Raw genomic sequence first — 20059 nt, 5'->3', positions numbered from 1 at the left:
GGAAATTACAGCAGTTTTTAGAGAAAGACTGTGGATTCTAAGAGGAAGAGAAACAATCCTCGTGGGCTTCACGTGCCACAGTGAGTGTGAGTGGAATATTAAGTACAGGAACCTCTTTCCTCTGTAACAAACATTAGGAACCAGAATCGAGTTGCATTACAGAACGCTAGAGCTGAAGACCACCCCATCTTCCCTAATCATAGACTGTGCGTTTGCAAAGTGTTCGGAGGTGGGAAGGACTTACTGACATGTGGGCTGGAGTATCTTGCCTCATGGTGACAGTAATACCCACGCCCGGATCCTTTTGCAACACGGCCCTTTTGATACTTCTCCGACTAACCTCCCTTCCCAGAGCTCCTCCATGTCGAATTCCACTCTACTGCAAATTCACACCGGTAATAAGTTCTGTACACTGGTGATTTTAATAATTACACAATACTTAAGAAGAAATGATATTAGATATTGACAAAAATTCAACGATCCGAGGAGCACTTCAGAAAGAAGTGTAGCTCCATTTAATGTCTCAGATGGTAACAGGTTGCCTGCTTTCTCTTATAAAATATTTCCAAGACAGAGTAAATGGAGAGGAGGTCAAGTGAGTATCTTCTATGAGCCAAGAGTTCCGAGTGCTGTTTATTAAAAATGTACCACCTCGTGAAGTAGGGATTGTCCCCAGAGGCGACGGGAGAGGACAGAGACGGAGAGGTGTGTGGTTTGCCCAAGGTCGCAGAGCCTGGCGGAGCCCAGTGGCGACTCATCACATGGCCTGCACACTGCAACACTACCACGGAATTTTCTCCAAAGGACTATTATAAGGGCACATCGATGGTTTCCTTTTTCTCCCTCCAATGCCAATAATTATATAACTAACAATTATTTTTATCCTTTTCATCCATTCATTTATTTAGTCTGAAAGTTTCTAACTCTTCCTTTGAGTGAGTGAAAAGTAAGCTCTTTTCTCTTGACTTTCTAGTCTAGTAGAGTTTATATAGGCAGACTGCTAAATGGTCCACAATTCTCCTCTTCTATAGATATAGAAACAGTAAATTTTTTAGTTAGGCAAATGGCTAGCCAGAGTAAAGACTACAGTTTCAAGCCTCCCTTGCAGCTAGGTTTAGCCATCAGAACATATTCTGGCCATGGGATACAAATTCAAGTTCATGTAGGAATTTCTGGGGAACCTCCTTTAAAAGACAGCTCAAGCCTGCTCTTTTGCAACCCTCTGCTGCATCCTTTCTTCTCCAACCTCCTTCCTGGAACAGAAATCAGCCTGGTTCCTTCAAAACTTTACAGAGCGGAGCTGTCACACGAGCCCTAAGCTGTCGGCCTCCAGGAATTTATGTGATAGAAGGAAAAACAAAACACTTGTACGTGTTTAAGCCACTGTTACTTTGGGTCTTTATTACTCACAGTCCAACATAATCTTAGATGATACACTTGCCATCACTTTAGATTTGAAATAGAGATTCTATATACATATTGTTTTAATGATGTATCCTAGCCACATTGGCAAATATGGTGGCAGTAAATTATGTTTCAATATTGAAGTTTCACAGAAATTTGTTCTCTCAACAGTAGCAAGTTTCCATCTCCCCTACCTTTCTCTGTAAATTGTAGGCGATGGTCTTGTTTTCAATGACGGCATTGCTCTCGAGGCGCACCAGCTGCTCTGTGCGAGCTAAAACTACATCCAGACGCATGTCAAAGCCAAGTTCAGCAGCCATCTGGTCCAATTTCATTTTCTGCGAGAGCTGATCCAGAAATTTAAGATACTAAACCCAAGAACAAAAATGAAAACAAAACACACACACAAAAAGTTGACAGGTGATCTTAGAGAATCCTTTCCTTTTCTCCCAAGTCTACAGGTAGTTCTCATGAAACCCAGTATGAGCCCACCCCTCCCCCAACTCCAGTGTTTGGTAATGAATTCCTGCCAGTTCCATTCCTGATCCTTGTCCATCTCTCTTGACTCTCTTGGTCAATGACCTTGATGTTCAATCTAATACACTCTTCTTAGCTCTGCCATGTGACAGATTGCTGGTGCCACCGTGGCCCTTCTAGGCTAGCCCAGCCCCTGGCATCCACTCACCCAGACCTTCCAGGGAGACTTTTCCCACCTAAGTTGACTCTGGCCTCAATAGTGGAAAAGGGGGACTTAACCAGTTGCCACAAGCTCTCCATACAAACAAATTTGAATGACCTTTTAGGGGGGTTTTGTTTCATTAAAATTCTTTAGAAAATAACTTTAAGAGTTGTCAGTGGGTCATAAAGGAACAAGACTCCAAAACAGAGTCGTATCAAGAAAGTCCAGGTTCATATTTTAACAGGTTAAAATTATAAAGCTGTCTGGGGACTTTCCCCCGCTTGATTCCTAGGCCTTCCCTGGTCATGCCAGATGCAGAGCAATGCTTGCCGAGTGCTTGCCGGATGACTGACCAGATCAGCCAGTGAGCTTTCTGTGTCGTCATTCCGTGATTTGGGTTCTATCTTTGAGATCTTCTTCTCACGGAAATCACTCAGGCAATTTCTAAGTATCAGGTCCTGATGACTGAAGCATGCCACCTTCCAGCCCAGACCACCTATATTTTAGTCATCAGGATGAAATTATTTGTAAGTGCATGTTTTCCAATTTTGGTGAAAAACACACATAAAATGGGCTCTCCTCACAGTGATCACAACGCCCCTCATTGTACTGAGCTGTGAGGCCGTGGGGGCCATGGTCTCTGCACCAGCACCTGTCCCTCTCGGGCTCTCCTGAGGGATGAATCCCTCCCCTGTGGCACTTCACTCCTGTGCAAAGGGAAGTGAAATAACTGCTCCTGTTTGTATTTTAAACAGAACGGAGTCAGCACCTTCCAAGGGGAGGCACAAAAGCCTCTCCCACTATTTCACACGTGACCCATCCCCTCCGCATGCAAGGATCCGCGGCAAACAAATGGGAGTGAGACAGCCCCACGCCGAGCCCCCCCAGAGGAAAGTGCCTATTTCAAGGATCTCAACTGCACCTCGGAAAGTTAGGGGGGCTGGCATGAATACTGTATGTTTGCTTCCTCTGAGTCACAGTTTAGCATGAATATATTGTTTTGTGTAAACCTCAACTACCTCTATTTAAACTTCAACTCTGTCCCAGTTTTATTTTCAGTTTCACATGCCCACTATCCTAACTAGGACATGGATTTCATAGGCAGCTAGCTACTGAAAACTCATCATGGACAGAATCAGCTTACATAACTTGCTTTCATAACTGAGAATTATTTTGGTACAACCTCAATGAAAATTAGTGAGCCATTACAATGAAGGAAGGGAAGAGACACCAATATACCTAGAAATTCTTTGCTTTGATATGTTTCTTCTACAATATAAATATTTATTGACTCTTCCCTGAGTCCTGGAGAAACCCAGACAGAACACTCCCCCTGGACTCAAGAAGCTTGTAGTTGACTGGGGAAGAGGAGTTAAAAAATGAACGCAATAAGGAGACAAGTGCTATGGCAGACTCGGGCACTTTCTGCATGAAGTAGGGCTGAGTCGCTCAGAGAAAATTCCAGAGGAAGTGATGTGAGAGCTGAGTCTGGTGAAGAAGGTGAAGGCCAGAAGAGTCTCTAAGACGGAACAGCAGTGTGCGGTTGGGATGCCGAGGGGGCCCTTTCCCCCGCCCACACGACTGTTTTTCACACACTTCAACGTGGACCTGCTTGGATTCGGTGTGCGCCCCCCACACTGCCTCCCGGGGGGGTCCTGCCGGGTAGTGCACCTGCCTCCACCAGAGCACTGAGTGTGCCAACTGCTGTGTCCCCACCTGGCCTGTCCGCTGGACTAGGACTTCCCACAGACACCTTTCACGTAACACTGAATACCCAACCTGTGACACAGCCATGACGCTTCCTCGTGACTTTTTTAAGCACGGAAGAATGAAAATGAATGAGTTCCCAGAGTGCAGATTTTTCAGCCTAACAGTATTTTCCATGCCAAATGCTGCGCCTGTGCTCCCAGGCCCATTGGTCTCTTGCTCCCTTCCCTGGGGACTTCTGCGACCCACAAATGTGTACCTTCCCATGATATCCAGGTAAGCCTGTCTTTGATCCTGTTTCTCAAAGCTTCTACCCTTTTCTGTTTCTTCTCTCGTCACCAGCTGTCTTCTAAGTCTCCATCCCTTCCCTACTGTGTCACCCCACAGCCCTAGGCAAACTGGCTTCTCTTCCCCACCTCTCCACTGAAAACTGCTTCCCGGGGCCACAGCCAACCTTCTGAGGGCAGACCACAAGCGTCACCCCTTTCTCCCGTGGATTGTGAAGGTCAAAATCACTTAGGACACTTCACGTTCTCCTGAAGAACGGATCTTCCTAATCCGAGCTGAGCCAGTCCAGTCTTCCCTCCGGCCCCGGCCCCACCAAGAATGCCAGGTTGCAGCCACGTGGGTGTAATGACTCTGCGTTCTCTAGTGTGCTGGGTACCTGCGAGCTTTCATGTCTTTGTGCAAACTTTGCCCTGCAGTATCGGCCCCCTCTCTCCACGAAAATGCTACTTATCCTTCAAAGATGAACTCAATGGTCATCTTCCTATAAAATCACCCCATTCACCGAAGTTATCACTCCTTTCGCTGGGCTCCTGTTGCACTTTACTAATCAATACATCAATTAAAACATGCATAGCCAGCCTTTAGTACAGCAAATTATTTGAATGTCTGTCTCCTCTATTGAATTTTGAGCCATTTAAGATCAAGAACTGTGAATTATTCATACCTTACCCTCCAAACCTTCAGGGTCTCATGTATAATAGGTATTTAATAAATACCTGTTAAGTTTTATTAGATTTTCCTGAATTCATAGATTTAATTAGAATCAAGGAAGCTCTAAACAATAGGAAGAGACCTCAAAACAATACTCCTTCCGTGAAATTGACTCATGACTCAGAACTGAACCAATCTATTGAAGTGCTGCAAAATTCAGAGTGTTTTCAGGTAAAATTTGAGTGCAACAAATGTGTCCACCCAAGGACGGGCCCTCGGGTTATTACTTTTTGTTTCTCAAAATTCAAGTTGTCCAGCAAAACGTCCCCGGACACCAGCTCCCCCTCCAGGTGTGTCAGCTGACCCTGAAGGGTCTCCAACTCGTGTTCTGCTTTCCGGGCTCTCTGCAGGGCTTCCTGGTGAAACCCAGACTCCTTTTCCAACTGTTCGCCAAGCTCAGATGCTTGGGCTTCAAGCTGGGAAACCATCTGGCAACAAAGAAACGAAACAAGAAAGAATAAACTTTAAGATGCAGCAAAGTGTTAAAATCTAGCACTCAGTGTGAGCAACACATTATTTATAACACGGACTTCCAGATTCTTTGTAAAAATCAAATAAGAAACTGGTAATTAACAGGTGTATTTGCTCTGCTCGAAATGAATCTGCGTTCATTATCTAATAAAATAATTTGGATTGGCATTTTTAATTTTTTATAGTTCCCCCAATAGGTTATTTGATATATGTTTACAGATAATATTTATTTACCCCTAAAACTGCCATCAATTTCAGGGTTTCAAAGCTTTGTTGGAAAACAGGAAGTACTTCTAAAACCTATAAAAGTATCATTTGTCTTCCACCACATATAGTGGATTAAAGACAATACAGTGAGTTAATCTTGATAAGTAACCTTGAGATGTTACCAGTGCATTCAAGTGCATAAAGATACTATTGTTTCCAGCTATCTTTCAATTTTCTGCTGAATGGGTTACTCCTTCATGAACCTTCCGCCGGGCTGACTTTGGGCTGCACAGTTACGGAGCAATATTATCATTTTAGCATCTTTTTAGAAGGTGATTCTACATAGGGTCCATGGCAATGTACAAGCAGGCGGACAGCAGATCATGACCCCTGTCCTACAGCATAAGATCACTGCTTCTGCCCTGAAGGCCCCAAGACTCTCACGACCCCTGACTTGCCCAGTGCTTCCATCCTTTAGGGGAGTTGCTCTCTTCATCCCGACCTTCCTTAAACCAAGAACAAAAGTTTACCAAAGACCTCAGGTACACTTTGAGAAACTCAAATGAATCCTAGCAAATCCAGTTACCATCAAATATTGGATTCAATAAAAAACACCACGTGTGAGGTGATAAATAAGTTGTGATGCTTTGTTTTGGAAAAGGAGACTAAGAGTAGCAGATATTTACGTAACGCTCAGTACCATTCTCACAGAAACGGAAATACCTTGATGGCTTCACGGTTACAGTTTCCATTTAAAACAAAACAACTTCTGCTTGCCTATCTATAAAGCAATCATGCTTAAAGGCAAGAAGACATTAAACCTGTCTTCAAACATTCCAAAAGGATAACAGGATTTGTTCTGAGTTACCCTCAGAGCTTAAGTTGAGGACCAATAGGTATAAATCAGGAAAAGAATTCAACTTCCATGTAAGAAATAATTTTTCCCTGGTTCTCATAATTACAAAGTAATACATGTCCATTGTATAAGATTCGTTAAGGACAAAAATATATATAAATCAGGGAAAAAATCCCTGTGATCCCATTGGCTAGAGGCCAATGCCCTCAGGGCATAACTATTAATATTTTCAAATAATTTATTTTATGTTTAAATATAGTTGAGATGATATTATATTTGCCATTTTACCTTTTTGCTTTTACCTCACATTTTAAACATCTTTCCATGCCGGGTAGTAGATTCCCAGTCACTAGAGATGGCCAGAAGTTGGCCAACCATTGGTTAAGAACGTCATGGGGCGGGCTGATGTGCTATAATCAGGAATGCTAGACTTCTTGACCTCTAAACTCTCTACTCTTGTGCTTCTATGACTCTCAAGGATCCAGGGCTATGTTTCAAAAGTCAGATATTTGATGGCAAGCTGCTCAGTGACACATCCAAGGAATTATAGTTCCCAAAGCAATTTGAAATTTCATTATAGAATATGAGGCTCTGAGAACCACCATTTCATATTCCCCATTCTTAGTGCTCACTAACTAATGACAGATCCAATCTTAAAGAGAGAGAATGGTTTGCTTGTCTCGTACAACATACAAAGTAACCTATAAAACAATGGCCACCAGCCTTGGTAGGTGTAGCTCAGTGGATTGAACATGGGCCTGTGAACCAAAGTGTTGCTGGTTCAATTCCCAGTCAGTGCACATGCCTGGATTGGGGACCAGGTCCCCAGGAGGGGGTGTGTGAGAGGCCACCACACACTGATGTTTCTCTTTCTCTCTTTCTCCCTCCCTTCCCCTCTCTCTAAAAATAAATAAAATCTTTTTTAAAAAAATGGCCATTAAACATTGTCCCCAAGATACTGCCCCCTAGGGGACTGTTTAATATATTACACAAGGCATAGCACATTTCTGTGCAGCAGATTTCACATTTAACTTCATGTAGCAAATGAGTCTTTCTACTTAAAGACCCTTCAACACTTCTCCTATCCCACAGGTGACCTGCCAAAGAGAAAAGAGACACAGAAAACCTCGACTGGAGAGAGGGCACGCTGAGTGATCACTTAGCCACAGTCAGCACTCCGCAGACCAGGGCAAAGCAAAGTCGTTCCCAGAAATCAGTCCAGACAGACTCCGTTTTGAAGATGACACCTGGAGCAACCACAAGCAGTTAGAGTAAGGGAGTGATAATGACCCTGAAAGGAGCAGCAGACATCTTAAAGTAGACCAGACTGTGGGACAGGAACTCAGGCGTCAGAGTCCTGGTTTGAAATTCCAATTGTTGGGCTTAGCTGCGTGTTAACTGAGGCAAGTAAATAACCTCCCTGGGCTAATTTGGGTCATAGGAATAGCACAGTATTTATGCCCAGTTTAAGTTCAATACATTGTACATATTTTTATCATCACACCACTACTGCAGTAGGTTGGTTCTGTCCACTCTACGCTTTTGTCATGCAGGGTTAAAGGGACCTTTGGGGAAGTACCCTATGCCCTAGGTAGTTTTTCTCAAACTGTTTTCAGCCCACAGAGCCTGATTTTCAACTAGCAGTCTTTCTGAGAAGGACAAATAAGGGACAAACATGTTGAATCACAGGTAAGAGGGTCCATCCTGAATCTTCACCCTGTGAGAACCCACGACTGTTCTATGGGACTTGAAGACCCAGCAGAATTGTAACTTTTGAAACCACCAGTATGTAGATGCATGAACTGTGCAGAACCCGCCACCTGCCTTCCCAAGATTCTTGCACCCACGGCAGATGGACAGCTGAGAACCTCCCCAGCCTCTGCGCGTCCCAGAACTCGGCTTCATAAGCTCATTAGGTTTCAGCGCACAGGAACCACCAAGATTTTTCTGAGCTAAATTTACATAAATGCATAGATGAATAAACAAATGACTGTTCCAATCCAACTGCGTTCTCAGGAACAGCAAATGCCAGTGCCTGAATGAATATATGTGTCCCCATAAAACTGTAAAGTGGTGTCGCGTTTTTCCCACTGAGAAGTCTACGGAATCAAGGATTTTCTTTTCTTTTTTTTCTTCTTTTCCTTAGTATCATCTGTTTACATATCCTTGATATTCTGTGGGACAGAAAGTGCCAGGGGTCTCAACACTAAAAAATGATAGGGAACCATGGGAGGGGTGGGGGGATGTAATAAAGTAGATATACCTCAATTTTTTTCAATAAAAAGGCACCGAAGTAAACTACACTTCAAGCACAAGCAGCTTGGTTTTTGGAAGTGAAGTCATAATGCCCTAAAAGAATTAATTTACTTCCCAAGGACAAGTAGCTGCTGATTTCACCAAAGAGGCACTTTTGCACTAAGACTGAACCAAATGGAAACACAAGAGCTCTAAACCCAAGGGAGAGCCACGTGGGGCACTTAAGGACCACTGCCTTTTGGGCATAACGACTCTTTCCTGATTATTCAAGTTATAATTTTCACTTAAGAACTACACAAAATAGGTTTTCAGGAACCAGGTATAACACCAGAACAACACCCCTTCCTTCTTGTCAGCACGTGTGGCCGACACTCTCGACTGTCTGGCCCTCCCCTCTCCACCCCCGTGCATGTCGGCTTTTGTTATGGGTTGGACTGGGTCCCCACAAAAGAGGTATGCTGAGGTCTCCCAGTCCCTCAGAATGCGGCCTCATGCAGAATGTAGTCTTTCCAGATAGTCAAGTTAAAAGGAGGTCGTTAGGGTGGGCCCTCATCCACTATGACTCACATCCTTATAGAAAGGGGAAGTTGGGACCCAGGGGCACACACACAAATGGAAGGCGAATGATGTGAGGATGCAGAGAGAATGCCATCCACAGCCAAGGGGTAGCTTGAGGCCACCAAAAGTGAGGTGAGAGGCACAGGTCGGATTCACCCTCACAGCCCTTGGGAGAGCCCAACCTGGCCAACACCTTGATTTTGGACTTCTGGTCTCCAGGACTGTGAGACAATAAATTTCCATTGCTTAAGCCCCCCGGCTCGTGGTACTTTGTCATGGCCATCCTAGGACATTAATGCACTCTAGAGGCTGGGAGAGACAAATCCCAATGCCCTTGTGGCCAGGGGTGACCATGTACCATAACTGTGGACAGTGAAAGATCAGTGGAAGTCTGTTGATGCTTCCTGGTAAATGTTTGGCCACTAGATTCAAGGATTAACAACAGAGCAGAATGATAAGCTCTGAGGGGAGTTGGGGGGTTTGTGGAGACCACCTCAGTTCCTTCAGGTCATTGGGCTGGTCCTTACAGCTCCCACCGAGCTGCCAGACTCCAGTGGGGAAAATGAAGCCTTGTGTGTACATAAAGTACAGCCAAAGAGCTGAGGTCTAGCTAAATGTCTGCGAGCTTGTATTAATTTGTCTTTAATTGAGGACATGACATAGAAATCAGCTATGGCCGTGTCCCCCGTGCATAACCAATTCTCATCCACATGCTTAGCCAGTGAGGCAACAGCTCAAACTGAGACAAAAGTTTTGGCCTCAAAATTCTAAACTAAAACCTGAAAATGTCGCAACTTTCTGTCCATTGTGCAAGAAATCATTTCAAAAGTCCCGGTTACGAGTGTCCTCACATTTCAAGGTTAAATAACAGCTAAGTACTCATTTAGAATTCCTGGAAATTGACACTAGAACATTTCCTTAAGCGAGTGGTTTTCAGCTGGGTGAAGGGATGGCAGATTTTGCCCCCCAGGGACATAGGCGATGTCTGGGCACATCTCTGGTTGTCACAGACAGGGAGAAAAGAAATGCTACTGGTACCCAGTGGGTAGAAGTCCAGAGATGCTGCTAACCACCCTCCACTGCACAGCAGGTCTTCTCAAACAAATGATTACCCAGCCCAAAGCGTCAATAGTTCCAAAGCTGAGAAACGCTGCTCTAAGGTATAGTAAAGCCTTAAAAATATATATTAGATTTTGCTGTGAGCACAAAAGCAATAAAATGGCTCACTGAAAAGTGTGGGTGGTGTCCTGGATTCTACTGAGGATTGGAAATACACAAGAGAAGAAATGAATAGCAAAGGGGTGGACAAGAAAAGCAATGTTCAGTAAGTAGGAGTCGACATGAAGTGGAGAATCGGCCAGGCCCATCCTGAACCCACCATTGGGCCTCCATGTGGGTGTCACTCAATTTGTGACTGCGTGTTTAACCAAGGCAGCTGGCAGGGCTGTGCAGCCTCCTCAACACACATTCATCAATTTGTAAAGCTCCCATTCTTCAGGAACATTTCTGAGACAATATATGAAATCCATTTTCCCCTGATTTTACTTGAAGATGAGTCACACAAGATGCTAGCTATATGCTTGATTTGGGGCTTTTAAATAGTCAGAGCAGCGACTGGAAAAAAATTACAGGGTGGGAAAGGCAGACAAAGACACTAAAAAGACTCTGAATCGTTCTGATTTTTATGGGAAGTGGGGGAAGGCCATCCAGCTTAACCAATTTACACCATTTTGCTTTAGAAAATAAACATATACATCATGCTGACAATTTTATGCCATGTTTCACATGCTGGAATTAAAATGGTTTCAGGAAAACATTCAGAAAAATAGAAGAAGGAAGGAATAAAGGGAAATGGCAAAGAACCATTAGCTGTTGAAGTACATCTATTACCGGTCAAGGTAAATAACCTAATGAAGTTTCCCTCAGTTCAGTAAATAATTCCTTCCCCAGTCTAGTACCTATGTGTGTACTGAATCACAGGAAAAACTCAGTTACTCTCAGAGACCCACACGTCTTACCGGGACAGACACTTCATATCCACAAAGAAAATCCTCTATTAAACAAAGAAGTCACTAGGTTTGCTCCCAGAGCACATGTGAATTTTGGAGAATTTTTTAAAGGGAATTTAAAATGTTATATTGCAAGAGGAAATTTACAAAGGCAACCCCGTGTTGGGGACCACTCTGTGTGGTTTCGGAGATTGCAGCCCCGTGAGAGCAGGCCTTGAAAGAGACCAGTAAGTCTCCCTGGAAAACCAGGAAATGCAGGTGGCAGGCACGACCTGACACCAACACCGAGGCTTCCCTGTGGGAAATCAGGCCTGATAAATACATTGTATCCTTTGAAGCTTGCTTTGCTTTCTATAGCTCTGCTGATATAAACTGGATGTTTAAGCTTAAGGCATAAGGAGTAAACTCCTTATCTCATGAAACACGTCTTGAAGACCCTCTGGAATCGGTATGACTAACAGACCCTGACCTAAGGCAGATCTCTGGGTTCCTTCCTTTGTTATCTATAGATAACACCTGTTTTTGTATGACTGTAGCCCTTTGACATTGACCGATGAGCTATGCATGTGTGCTGTATACACCTACACACACCATTCCCAATAAAAGCCATTTGGGAGAAGGGCTTGGGGCATTCCCCACTAGAGGGAATTGCCACTCCCTTTCCCACCGGAACAAGATTGTGTCCGAGACCACTTATTCTCATCCGCAGCGGCCGGGAGAGCTCTGCGGGACAGAGTTCCTCCCACAACCCTGGATTTTGAGTTAATGATCACCCTAAGATTTCTGGAACATTAAGAGATGGACACATGCATTTTCTCCTTTTCAGCAAGCATGCACACAACAGAAGAAATAGTTCTTAATGGCATTATATATATAGTTTGGATACTATTTGTGTTAAGCCTCACTGATTAGACTTCAATAATTTGTATTTGATAATAATTTAGAACTAGGCTGAAGCTGACTTGACTAAGCAAAGCTTTATAAAACATGAGATTTATTAATAGTATAAACAAGATAACAAAATTTAAAAAGCTTCTGTCATAAGTGTGAATTAAATCATTTTTCTCCACAATAGGTCCCCTGAAAGACCATTCTAGGGAGGCACCAACACATTCTTAAAAGGAGGAAAGAAGGAGGGAGGGAGAGAGAGGAGGAGAAGCAAGGCCAGCAAGACTTAATATTTATTGTTGCTACTTGTCAGACAGTGTGTTAAGGACTTAGCAATATTTTTTGCATTAAATGCTTACAGTAAACAATAACCTCATGAGAGAGATAATGTTATTAGGTCTAGGAACCCTTATCTTCAGTTCCAAAATCCAAAAGCATCTGAAAACTGACAGGTTTTTTTTTTGTTTGTTTGCTTGTTTGGGGGGTTTTTTTAAACTCATTTACTGATAAAGCTTGACCTGACTGGTTTGGGCCACAAGCCCTGAGCCAAAGTGACATGAGGCTTTTCCTAATCTTGGGGTATCGCACCTGGCAGGGCTGCTCACAGGTTTTGCTACAGAGCAATGAATGGGGTAGGTTATGGGGTCCATCCCTGGCCCCACTGAGGAGTAAGATTGTGTTCTCTATTACCTTTCTAAATTCTCAATTCAAAAACACATTGGACCCCAGGGGCTTCAGATAAGGGGTGTGGACTGTGGGCTGTCCCAACCCCAGAGGCGAGTAACCAGATCTCAGAGGCCATAACCTCAGGAGCCTGGCCAAGGTCACACCTGGAGTGAGTGAGCGAGTGAGTGTGCAGTAGGGATAGGGTCAGCCCAGGATGTCTGACTCCAGAGCCCACAGTGTAGTCGGCAGTTGCTGGAGTGACTCTCCAGGCTTTGGAAATATGACTTGTAGTTGAAAGGGATAAAACCACACGTAAATGATGGTTTTAACTAACTCAGCTAACTCATTTATTAAGTATGCTAAAGGAATGAAGTTACCATCCTTAAGAAGCATATAAGCGGCCATCACCCACTCACCCTTTTCTGGCTTTCTTCCTTGCTGCCCATTTCTTGAATCTTCTCCAAAATGGCCTGCTCTGTGAACCCAGATGTGCACCCACAGTCCCGAAGCAGGGCTGCAATTCTCTCCCTAAATGCGGAGTACTGGCTTTGCGAGGCTGCGGCTGCATCCAGACTGGCCTTCAAACTTTTCTCCAACTCGCAAAAGCCTGTCTTCACGAGGCTCAGCTCCTGCTTCGACGCATCCCAGGACCGCTGGCCGGCAAGCAGCCTCTCTTGGAAGATTTTAACTTCCCTTTCCAGGGCTTCTTTTGCCTCTACAGCCCTGAGCAAGTCCTAAAACAATCGCATAAAGTGAAGACAAAAACATCAGCAGCCAACAAGGGATACCTACATTTGCTTTTCAAGGAGTTAGGGTTAAATCCTTATTCCATTTTACAATCTAAATTTCCTGTCATCTCTTCATAAAGGCATTAAATTGTAAAGGCTATATCAGGTCAATTTAGGTGTCTGAAAAAGAGAAAAGATATAACATCAGGGCTAGGAAATAAAGAAAATTGATACATGAGCCTTTTATATGTGGACTTCCAGAAAGAGTTAATATTGAATTAAAAACGAATTGTTGACTAATGCACTTAGTAGATTCGATCCACCACTAGTGCTATGTGTTCTCAAGTTGGGTATGTAGGGAAATTGATTTTGAATAAACAGTAAACCCTCAGAGTCCTAACTTGACACTAAAAATCATTTGAATAGAGGTGTCTCTTCAATACCACTCTAAAGAATAGACTAAGCATTATTACAGAAACATCATTGCATAAAGAAGAATAAGGTCTTGCATTCAATACTCAGGGACTGTGTGGCACCTTTTCTCATAAAGACAAAAACTGATAGGACCTGAAGAAAGGAGCAGAAAGAGCTAGCCGTGTGGTGGGTGGGAGAATTCAGAGTAGAGGGAGATAAACTACCACACCGAGAATAATAATTTGAAAGAATGAAGTATGTATTATTAGGTTCATCAATATAATGAAGGGCATAGGGAAGGTCAGCTGTGCACCCACTTCTATTTACCATAATCTAGAATGGTCCAAAGAGTCATAACGGGCATATTTAAAATTCATGAAGAATAAACAACAGTTGTGGACATCAAGTTCCAAAATACATGCGTTCACATCCAATAAGAGTACGCAGTTGATTAACCAGTACTGCTATAGTGCTGTAGCCTACTTAGCTAACAAAAATATTTTGTTTTTTATTAAAAATACTATGTCAGTGTCAAAAACAGCCAAAAAGAAACACTATCTTCGAGTAACAGATTCTGCATCTAAACTAGCCAGTAATAGTTCAGTTTCAGGCTGCTAGTCCAAGGGCAATCATCTCTTTTGCACTAAAACTAAACTTTAAAAAATATTTATCTTTACAACAGCATGGAGAAGGGGAAAACAATTATTTGAAATGCTACTTCCTATTTTTTTTAATAAAAAGAGAATGACTCCTACTTTTTATTTTTATATTTTAAAAAAACAGAGAATATCTGACTTTTTTTTTCCTTCTGGTGATTTTTTTTTTAATCAAGGAAGTCTGAGGCATCAATTTGAAATAAAAGCCATCGAGTGGGCGGGTAGTTAGAGAAGGCTGCCCTTTCCAGGGATGTAATAACTGAACTAATTATGGAACCTATTTTGTAAAACACTTTGCTTTTCATGGTCCCGGCAACAACTTCAGATCCCCATTCCATTTCCAAACTAGTCCTCTTTGCAAAGAAGCCCCACTACAGCCACTGATTAAATTTTGGCCCTTAAGTAAAGAGTCAAAGGCCCTTTTTCCCAAATACAACATTTTAACATTTACAGATTTCTTTTCAGGCAGTGACACAATAGCTGCCCCATTACAGTAACCACTATCAGCACTGGTAGTAACAAATGAGGTCCATATTTTACTTGGAAACTATAATTCTAATGTGTGGTTAGAAAATTGAGGTCCTAAAATTCGATGATGCAGGGGGAAAAATTAATTTTAATCCCCTCAGTTCTAAAACCTTATAGAATATTGCATATTAATTTTTGTATTGAAAGAACACCCCTGATGCAAAATAGGAGTTTCCATGCCGATAAAGTGATATTTTTAACAAGTATTTACAAAAGGTCCTAAAGGATACACAAAAAATATCTCAGACACTCGAGTACTATACACTTACATCAGCTGGCAGTAAACTAACCAACTGGCAGTTACGCCAGGCGGCCAGTAAACACAGCTACAATATTTCAGCTCCAAGGAATTTCTCACCCCAACATCAGGCTGTTGTCTCACTGCCTTAGAGACAAAGGCCAAAACAGTCCTCTAACAAAGCCAGAGCGCCAATGCATGTCCAGTAAAGAACAGGAAATTCATCTGTGATCACGGACTACAGTAGCACACGGCTGCAGGTCATATTTCTCTTCTGGACACGTGTTAGCTACTATTAGTTAGTCAATAGTTCACCTATGAGAAATGGTGACTAGCTAGTCACCATTTCTCATAGGAATTGCAGACCTGGGGAGCCAGGGACCAGGCCTTGGGGACAGCCACTCTCCAGTGCTGATTAAGCTCTTCAGAATGTAGGGGCCCTGGGCTGATCTGCTGGACACAGATGGCCCCAGACTGCAGATGCAATTAGCTGTAGAGCTCTCGGGAGGAAGCAGCCAGTGTGGAGTCTGGTAGCACAACTACCTCAAGGACATGCTGAAGTAATGTGACACGGGTGTCGCTGACTGGGACCTGGAGACTGCTGCCAGATCACACTGACATGCAGAAGAGAAGCGAGTCACTCTCCCTCGGCGAAATCGCAGCTGACCTCCACAGCGGAAATCGCGTTTGCGAATGAGGGCAGGCCCTGCAGAGACAGGGACTGGGATCCCTTTACTGAAATGTTTTTAAATTAACGAATCTTGAGACCCAGTCTTACTAATACAACACATGAATAACGGTCCTTTTGCAATTACTTTTAACAAAGACGGCTGTAAATAACATGATTTAGGAATTCAATTTAGTTTCTTAATTAAGTGAATGCCTGTATTAATTCCCAAATAAATGTATTAAGTAATGAAACCATTGAAAGTTCCATGGGGTTTATTTGACCTTTTTTCAAATTTTTTTCTATTAATATTTATCCCCTTGTACCCTCTTCTACCTCTACCCCCTTTTCCCCCCCGGCAATCACCACACTGTTGTCCATATCCATGAGTCCTTCCAGAGTTTTGTGTTTTTAAAGCACAGTTGATTCCTATTACAATGTTTCTAACTATTACATGGATTTGGATATGCATAAGGTCAAATTGCTTCTCAAAAATACAATGAGTGGTCGTCAGAGCGGAAAATCTCTGGCTCCAGCTCACTTCACCCAGCCCTAGACAAATGTTGTGCAAGTAAAAACCAGTTGGCTACTTCTGCCTACTGCAGTTAAGGTGAACAAACAAACTCAGAAATCCCCCCAAACAGGCACATCATACATTGCTGGCAGAAGGCTGAATAGGTAAAATAGGTACATAATCCCACCAAAATAAGTAATAAAATTTAATATGCACAGCTCCTGTGGACCTGCAATTCCAGTCCTAAAAATATACCTGTAGATTACTGATTGTGGAAAATAAGGTGTGTGCAAAGTTATTCAATTACAATATAGCAGAGGATTAGGTAGTACATAAATACTCATTGATAGTGGTGTGACTGGTTGAACAGATAGGAGACATCCGTCCCGCAGAGCTTAAGGTTCTTTAGCCAACTATTATCCAAAAGTAAAACATATGTCAAACCCAGACCATCTCTTTCATCAAAAGAATTTAAATTTCCATCAAAAGATCATTTAAATCTAACTGTACCTTTACACGATAAACCGATAGAACTGTCTACAGATGAATAATTGAAGATGGATTTGGAAGACACACGTGTTTTATTCTGGATACAGTCTTAAGAATAACTGACGAAGCTTTTAATACACTACATGTAAGCCCCTCCAGGACATAGTAAAAAAAGTCAGGTGCCTAATGATGTGTCTAGTACCATTTGTACCCACATAACGAGAGATGCTCTCCACAATTATGCATAGGCAACGGCCAACTCTAACCATCTATGGAGAGGGGAACTGTAGCCGGTGGGCAGGAGTGGGAGGAAAATGTGAAAGAACGGTGGCAACTCCAAAAACACCCAGGGAATTTCAGTCCATTTAAACTTCTGTTAATAGTGATATGAACACACACACACACACACACACACACAGAACTTACCCTGCATTAGTAGTAAAGAGTCTGGAATAAGACAGGTGATGTCCTCCTATTTCTATTTCCTTGTTGCTATTTCCCTTGAACAAAACCAAACCTGAAGTTTGCACTTTGTGCTGGGATACAAATTTCAAAATAGGTAAAGCCCTCCTAGAACAGTGCTATTCAAAATGTGAATAACACACTAGCGTACCTCCTCCAACTGTGTGTTCCCCATCCCAACAGGATAACTTCAGAAATTAAGGGGAAGGGTTCAGTAATTTCTATAGCAATTTGACATTGATTTTTTGTTTCCTGTACCAACTCATTTAATAACTTTACAAGGCTATTATATAACATATAAGGCTTATTCATCATTTAGGTGAAATGCAAGCAGCTCAGATCTACTTCCAGGTATTATCAGAAAGCACCAACATCAGTGTTGAGCAGGTACAGACCCTCCGGGTTTTGCAGAACTGATGGGTAAGCGGCATGTGCATGAGCTGTGTGCCTGTTGTGCAAACAGGAACGTGTTTCATGCGATAGTTTAAGGTTCTTTAGCCAACTATTATCCAAAAGTAAAACATATGTCAAACCCAGACCATCTCTTTCATCAAAAGAATTTAAATTTCCATCAAAAGATCATTTAAATCTAACTGTACCTTTACATGATAAACCGATAGAACTGTCTACAGATGAATAATTGAAGATGGATTTGGAAGACACACGTGTTTTATTCTGGATACAAGTTACAAATAAATATACTGAGCTTGCTGAAATTGCTTTTGAAAACCTCTTCCAGGCAACAATCCTTTGAGACTCATTTTCCACTCTAAGTGCTTTAAAAGCAAAACAGAGAAACAGGTTAATACACAGTGGCCCCTGCAAGTAGCATCGCCATCGATCCGGCCAAGACGACAAAGGTTTACAAGCAAGGAGCTAGCTTGTTACCACAAGGAAACTTCCGTTAACGGTGGGCATGCAGGACTAGAAGACGGGGGATGCCAGGCCTCGCCTTTTGCTCAGGCGCAACTGCAGAGTGACACCAGCGATCAGTAGTGGCGCTACCAACCCCGCACACACACACTTCCCAAGGAGAGTGTGCACACCTTACGCAACTCTTTTCCCTGTGTTTATTCTGATCATATGTATCAAAATGTCATCTTCGTCTGTGGCTTCTGACTCTTAATATGTAGACTTAGGCCTTTTTGTGTCTTTTTAAATAATTTTTTCTATTAATTCTTTTGATTGATTTCTTTATGAAAGTATTGGTCAGCAACAGATCGGAAATAAAGAAAAAGTGATCCTTCCCCAGATAGTCTGAGAAAAGCTGGACTAGACAACATTTAGCGTTTAGAAAGGAAAACGGCGGAAGTCTTGAAACCCTGTTCCAAGACGAGACGGTAAGAGAACCGGAACATGTATCCCATGGACGTCTTAGAGAACCGAAAGATGGTCACACAGGAGGAGGAGAGGGTTGTTCTGCGTGGGCTCACAATCTAACGGAGCGGAGGCTGTATTATAACACTTCTCTTCAAAATACGGAAGACCTTTCCCAAGTTATCAGCCTTAGGAAATAGGGAAAACTCAGCTTAAGTTTGAAATTCTTATTGACAAACTGAGTCCAAGGTGACAACAAATGTAGCTGCCTGTGAGGCCAGGGTGTCCCCGGGCTTCATTACAGTCCCCGTTCTGCCCTGAACTGGTCAGACTGTGCCCGGAGGACCATGGACAGTTCCCAGCTGGAACTTTTTAAGAGGGACTTCATCAAAATGGAATGGTCTCCCATCACATGCTAAGATTAAACCCATAATAAAAATACTTATGCAGCCACTTTATTGTAAATGCTATTTAAATTTATTTTAAATGTGTGGGTGGAACCTAATGGCAAAGATTTGAAGACTTACTCATAGTTACAGAGCAGAAGTAAATATTACAAACCTTGATGATATAAATGCCATAATATAAAAAAAATGGGAAATAGAAAGAGGGGAGAAAACGGAGGAGGCATGAAGTTCCTCACATTTTATAGCAGAAAGTCTAAAGATACTATCACAGACTGTTGAATCAGAAACAGAAATATATTAAAGTCTTAATGGTAATTATCAGAAGTTAAAACAAGAGTATAAGACTTAGGATACAAGCGGAAGGACAGAGGTCCTGAAATTTTACTTTGGAATCTTGTTGACAGTTTTAGTTTTTATAATATGAGCAGATATTATTTCAGTAGTTTATTTTCATTTTAATTCCTTGCCCAGAGGCTAGAATTCTCCCAAGCTCACAGATGGTAAGAAAGAAGGTTTGAAAAATCTGGGCTGGACAGTAAGGAAGGTCTGAAAGATCCAGGCTGTTTAGCCAGAGGAAGAAACAGAGATCCACAATAAATGTCTTCAAATACTTGAAGGGTTGCCTCCTGTGACATTTCTCTAAGAAAGAATGAAGACGTGGACATGAACTATAGGGATTCTGATCCCCACTTGCTACCACGAAGAACTGTGAAAACAATCAGAACTACCCAGAGGAGCGGGGCATCCTTGCCCCAGGGGAGTTCCTGGCCTCCAGTGGAGTTCAAGGAAAGGCTGGACACTTGCTAGACAGGGGCATTTTAAAGATGATTCCTGTTTCACATACAGTTGATGACCTGGATTCTCAAAGACCTTCAGGTCACTTCCAACATTATGATTCCAGGACTGTATAGAGATCTTAGTTTCTTTAGTAATTTATCC

The 20059-nt window shown here is 42.6% G+C and overlaps 1 protein-coding gene across 3 annotated transcripts in view; it reads right to left on the bottom strand.

Moving 5' to 3' along the window:
* Positions 1 to 20059, bottom strand: part of CCDC170 (coiled-coil domain containing 170) — an 82593-nt gene that overhangs the window by 16863 nt on the left and 45671 nt on the right. For all 3 annotated transcript variants that reach the window (XM_053914284.1, XM_053914285.1, XM_024552218.3), the window contains 3 exons: positions 13117 to 13434; positions 5017 to 5217; positions 1599 to 1772 (listed from right to left, as the gene is read on the bottom strand). In XM_053914284.1, the coding sequence (XP_053770259.1) occupies positions 1599 to 1772; positions 5017 to 5217; positions 13117 to 13434 (693 nt within the window). The remainder of the gene's footprint in view (positions 1 to 1598; positions 1773 to 5016; positions 5218 to 13116; positions 13435 to 20059) is intronic.

Source organism: Desmodus rotundus, chromosome 11 (genome assembly GCF_022682495.2).
Source record: "Desmodus rotundus isolate HL8 chromosome 11, HLdesRot8A.1, whole genome shotgun sequence".
Lineage (NCBI taxonomy): Eukaryota > Metazoa > Chordata > Mammalia > Chiroptera > Phyllostomidae > Desmodus > Desmodus rotundus.
This window is presented reverse-complemented; position numbering and strand designations above follow the sequence as displayed.